The sequence below is a fragment of the Ixodes scapularis genome, unplaced genomic scaffold (assembly GCF_016920785.2).
Source record: "Ixodes scapularis isolate PalLabHiFi unplaced genomic scaffold, ASM1692078v2 ptg000312l_1___fragment_3__unscaffolded, whole genome shotgun sequence".
NCBI classification, from domain to species: Eukaryota; Metazoa; Arthropoda; class Arachnida; order Ixodida; family Ixodidae; genus Ixodes; species Ixodes scapularis.
Genome location: NW_024609958.1, coordinates 612,750 through 618,267, shown reverse-complemented (window position 1 = coordinate 618,267; position 5,518 = coordinate 612,750). Strand labels below are relative to the sequence as shown.

Sequence of the window (5,518 nt, the reverse complement as noted above, 5' to 3'; positions counted from 1 at the left end):
GCGCGAAGCGGATCCGGGCGTTCTCAACTGCAAAGTGGCTATAATCGAGCGGTTGGAGCGCGTTTTTGCCAACGGCTTCAGGACCGATTACTCCCGACCGCTTTCACGAACCACATAGCGGCCACCAATCACAATGCGAAAATGACGTGACGTCAAAGACTTTCGAAACAAGATGGCACCTGTCGCTGATGAGGTGTCCAAGGCGCTGTAGTCCTAGCGTTACAGCAAACAATTCGGTGGAGAAACGTGATGTTCACGTCCGTCAATTGAATCCTCCTCGAAAAGAATTGACTCGTGACCTTAACGGGCTTGGCACCGGTAATCTGGTTCGGGTAAGAATTTGTTTATAATTCGAGGTGGCCACATCCCGAAGCTCGCTGCCTTGTTAGTCTCTGCCCGTAGAACGTCGGAACCCGCCCTGATCGACCGAAATGTTAGACAAAGATAGTCGCGTGAACTATTGAAAGCTTTCGTCACCGTGCATGACCACCACGAAGGCCGATAGAGACGTCGTGAGCCTGATTGCGTAGCCAACGCACTACCGCGGAGGGGGCAGGGTCGCTAGCTCGACCTGTGACGTTTACCACTAACAAAAGAAATAAAGGGAACACACTCAAGGAATAAAGTGTACATACCAAACGATGCAGAGGTAAATTATGCGGCGTTTATTTGAGCTTAATGTCAAACAAACAGTAGACTGGATCGACGTGCGATTGGTGAGAGGAGAGTCCGCCACCAACGAAGCCACGACCGGCTAGCACCAAACACCGAACACATTCACCCGCACCACGGTCCACCCCACAACTCTTATCTTCTAAAATGATAAGAGCGAAGAAAGAGGGGAAAAACTGGCCCTCTATCCCGAAAACAAGGTCAGCCTATTTATGCGGAAAGGGTCCACTTCGAAGAAAAGGTTGGGGACATCCTTTTCCGAGTCAGCAAGGCGCGCCTAGCTGGGCTTTGCTGTTGGCGAAGTCGAGAGAATTGCCAGACAAGTTTCACGGGTCCATGTCTCTTTTTCCGCTGCTTGAACTCGTGATGCGTGCGAACTTTCCAACGAAAATTCTTCAGAGTGCCCGGAGTGCCCAAATAGCAACATTTTGGCTTTGGATCGTGGCTTAAAGTGAATTTTGGATTGTGATACAGGGTTGACAATCGCAAGCCTCAAAAGATCACGCGTTATCGCCGAGAAATCTCCAACCGTCCCTCGCCAACCGCCAACCGCCTCTCGGTGTGGCTCGCGAACCGCATCCGCAACCGCTTCGCGAACGCGGATCCGCTTCCAGTGTGAATGCGCCATTAGGGAGTTTTCGTAGATCGTTTTCGCCGTCCCGCAAGGCCCTCCACAACCCGCTACGATAGCGGGAACTCCACAGTCAAGGCTATCGGCGCGCAGGCGCAGTAGCAACTTCTTCGTTGCGGAACGCTTAGCGGAAGGGGCAGCGCGGTCTACGAAAACTCCCTATTATCCAGACCGCCTACTCCGGGTGCGTCCATTCTCCGAAGGTTGTATAAGCCGGCCTCCAAACACACCCGAGACGCTGAGGGAGGCTCTGGTCTTCTTTCTTTTTGCAGCTTCCCCCTTCCCAGGAATCTACCGAGTACGGTAGCATGGGCCACTCCAGGTGAACCTGTCTGATGCGACCGCGCCGACCTTCTCGTGTTTTTTGTTTGTTTTTTTTGTTTGGCCGACGGGCAAAACGTGTTGGCGTATTCGCCAATAAACACCTAGTTCTACGGTCCAACATACATCCTGTGTTTCTACGTGGTACCCCTCCCGCCCCCCCCCCCCCCCCCAAAAAAAAAAAGGGAAACCCACGCTACTTTTTTTTTTATAAAAGTAAGTATGTAATTTTGGATTATCTAAAAAATAAATTCTACTTTGTATTTCATTTTTTTTCTATGCCGTCAAAGACTCACAGATTTTAGCAAAATGCATTCACGGTCTCCGCCTCCTCGAATGTACACCTCGCATTCGTTGCGCACATAGGTGGTATGAGAGGATGATTCCCCTGAAATAAAACATTGTGAATGAAAATACTAGATTGCAGGATCATGCCAACAGCTCCTTTTAAGCTAAAAACGCAAACGATTGAGCTGAAATTTCTTTTCTTTTTTATTTTAACGTTCCTTTCAGCTTCCCAGTGTACATACCAGGTACAGGAGGCTCATCGTATTATCGAGTGTATTTTTGATTAAATACATCAACAAAGCCATTGCCCTATTCTTTTTATTAGAAGTGCATAAGCGTTTATTAGTTTCAGCCGTTTTTCTGCTTCGATTACCAATATTACTGATACTTTTCTTTTTATTAAGGATGCTCTCGCTAATGTGTGCACTTCGTAGTTGTTTCTAAAAGCGAATACTCTTTGTTGATGTCGGACTCCGGTACATTTTGTGGAGTTTAGGGTAACGACGGTTTTAGGGGCGAAGCTCCTTAGAGGCTAGCCATGTCCGTATGTCCGTTCGATGTCTGGCGTCGGGTGCTCGTCCTCACGAGCACGTGAGCACGTGCTCCCGTTCTCGTGTCGGGCAAAAAAAAAAAACAAAAAAAACAACAACCGCATCTCCACGTGGTGAACGATGTTGATTGGGGCGAAGCTCTGGTGGTGCTTGTCTGCGTCGACGCTGAGCCGCAGGATGCCGAGCCTTCCGTTCGTTTTCATCCATGTCAGAAAGAGAATGTGTGGTATGGAACGTGGTTATATACGCATTTGAGCATTTGACCGCAGCGTGACATGGAGGAGAACGAACGAAAGGCTCGGCATGCTGCAGCTCAGCGTCTACGCAGACCAGCACCACCAGAGCTTCGCTCCAACCAACATCATTCACCACGTGGAGATGCGGTTGTTTTTTTTTTAGTGAAGAGCGTACCTATACTTCAAAGTGTCCGTTTTTTATGCCTTGTGTAGGTGCAATCTTCTAGATATTCTATCTAAAACTTTTGTTTTGGGGGTTTACGGCGACACCAGGGCCCGTTTGCTTGAAGCGCTAACCGCGGCTAAACTTAGCCGCAGTACCTAGGAGAGGGACTTTGAAATCACGTGACTGGCTTGGTCGGGATGGAGGAAACATGCATGGCGGTGCCCCAGTGAGTGAGCGCCGCTCGCTTTGGAACTAATACGTCGTTGTAGCTGCAATACTGAGCGCGTTAGTCAGCAACGAATGGTGCAGGAGGCTTGCGCTTTGCTTTACCTCACTTAAATCGCAAAGCATGAGCAATGACCTCGCCGCATTTTTTTAGATAGTCTTCTATTCTGGCCATTCCTAAGCCTAAATGAACGCGATAATTGTTGGCATGGCAACGTCTTTGGAAAGTGGATTGTCTTGACTCAGTCGGCCGGGTATTCATAGCACATAAAAGCAGACAGCGTCCCAAGAGACCTTTTTCTAAATTTCCCAAGCACCGAGGTGCATGCTACGAGTGTAGTTACACGCGTTGCACGTGCTGGCGTCTGCAGTAGTGATTGTTCTGAAGCAAAAATTATAAAACAAATTTTGCCTTCAAAGCGCGTTCGTCAAAGCCTTATTGTGATTATTTACTTCGAATCTTTTATAAGAGGAAGGCCAGCGCGCGCGGACCGTAGGATTACACTTCCAGCGTTCTCCTCGAGGAGGAGGAGGAGGAAACTTTATTATTCTTCCGGGATCAGGTATTGGGGGTGGCGGAGGCCCAGAGGGCCGCCGCGATCGCCAGGGCCCGGGAGGTGGTCAGGACTTGGGCTGACTCCTCCGGGTCGCGCAACATCTGCTCCCAGAGGTGAGGGGAGGGAAGAGGGGGGTATGGGTCTGCGGGGCATTCGCAAAGGGAATGGTAATGAGTGTCGAATGCCCCGCAGGCAGGACAGGCGGGGCTGGTAAAGAGGTGTGGGTGAGTGTGTATTAGTTGTGTTCGGGGGGGGAAAGTGTGTGTTTGTAAGAGGCGCAGCATGTGTGCTTCCTCTTGGGAGAGGTGGGGGTGCGGAGGTGGGTATTGGCGGCGGAGGAGGCGGTAGTGTAGGGTAATATCCCTGTATTGCAGGAGGGAGGTAGGCTTGCCTGCAGGGGCATCGCGTGTAGGCGCAGTTGAAATGGCGGCTCGGTCGATAAGTTCGCGAGCACGATCGTGCACCATCTCATTAGCGCCTACGCCTGTGTGGGCTGGTGTCCACAGCAGGGTCACGGTGTCGGATGGAGGGTTGTTGGTGAGAATTTGGAAGGCCATGGGGGAGATATTGCCGCGAATAAAATTGCGGATGGCCTGCTGAGAATCAGATAGGACGAATTGGGGGGTGGGGCTCTGGGCGAGCGCAAGGGCAATGGCCGCTTCCTCCGCCGTGGTTGTGTTTGTAGTGAGGATGGTGGCCGCCGTGACGTTTGGTGGTGGATGTTGGCCGAGAACAGCTACACAGTGTGCAGGTTTGTGAGGGTAGGGTGTGGCATCAGTGTATAGTGTGCATGGTGATGGTGGGTATAGTTTGGCGTGGATGTTGGCTCGTGCTAGTCGCCGGGCTTTATGGAAAGTTGGGTGCATGTGGCGAGGGATTGGGTGGACTCGAATGCGGTTACGTATGTGCGGTGGAATGGGGAGTGGGGGGATTGGGATGGTGGGGGCGAGTATGTTTATAGTGTTAAGAATGTAGTGCCCTGTGGGTGAGGATGCGAGGCGGGTGAGTTGGGACATGTGGTGGGCGTCTAGGTGTTCGCGTATTGTGTTGTGTATGCCGAGGTCGAGCAGGCGGTGCGTTGGGGCGTGAGGGGGGAGTAGGAGAGCATGTCTATATGTCTTCCTGAGGAGCGCATCAAGGGAGTCGAGTTGGGTGGGTGTAAGGTTAAGGTAGGGTAGCTGATATAGGATACGGTTGAGTAGAAAACTGTGGACGAGTCGGAGGCGGTCCTGTTCCTTGATGCCGTGGTGTTTAGTGGCGATCCTTCTAATGAGGTGTGAGGTTTGGGTAACTTATTTCTTTACGTATTGGAGGGTGGGTGCGGGTGATCTGTTGTGTGTGAGGGTGAGGCCTAAAAGTCGAACTTGTTGTGTGTGTGGTATTGGGTCAGAGTGTATAAAAAGTTGGATGGGGGGGGTTTTGGAGGGGTTTGTGACGAGGCGGCGTAAAGGTAAGGAGAGCGGATTTGTGTGGGGAGCATTGGAGCTCCAAAGGTTCGATGTGATGTAGGACTTGGTTGAGGCCATGTTGAAGTGTTGCTTCAATGTGTTGGTCGGAGCCAGAGTGGACCCAAAGGGCAACGTCGTCTGCGTACAGTGTGCTGCGTAGTGTGGGGATAGTGAGGAGAGTACGGGCAAGTGGGATTAGGGTGAGGTTAAAGAGCATGGGCGAGAGGACCGCTCCTTGTGGCGTTCCGCGGTCTGGCATGTGGAAAGAATCAGACTGGACATGGCCGAAACGGATGGTAGCGGTACGTTTTGCGAGAAAGTTATAGATATAGTGGTAGAAGTGTAGGCCTAGGTTTTGGGATGAGATTGCCTGAAGGATGCTATGGTGTGAGATATTGTCAAAGGCTTTTTGGAGGTCTAATG

At 51.1% G+C, this 5,518-nt stretch overlaps 1 protein-coding gene across 1 annotated transcript; it reads right to left on the bottom strand.

Annotated features, from left to right (window-relative positions):
* Positions 1-1,939: 1,939 nt before the first annotated feature.
* Positions 1,940-4,576, bottom strand: LOC115311866. Its single transcript, XM_029970730.3, has 2 exons — positions 3,723-4,576; positions 1,940-2,012 (listed from the first exon to the last, which is right to left on the bottom strand). Exons 1-2 carry the CDS (start codon positions 4,511-4,513, stop codon positions 1,940-1,942), a joined length of 864 nt encoding a protein of 287 aa, XP_029826590.3. The 5' UTR covers positions 4,514-4,576.
* Positions 4,577-5,518: the final 942 nt, after the last annotated feature.

Bases quoted from the DNA above. Each gene is read 5' to 3' on its own strand.
- LOC115311866 (XM_029970730.3), bottom strand. From the start codon at position 4,513: ATGCACCCAACTTTCCATAAAGCCCGGCGACTAGCACGAGCCAACATC. The intron at 2,013-3,722 runs CCAAGTCCTGAC...GTTTTATTTCAG, and splicing joins CGCGACCCGGAGGAGTCAGC to GGGAATCATCCTCTCATACC.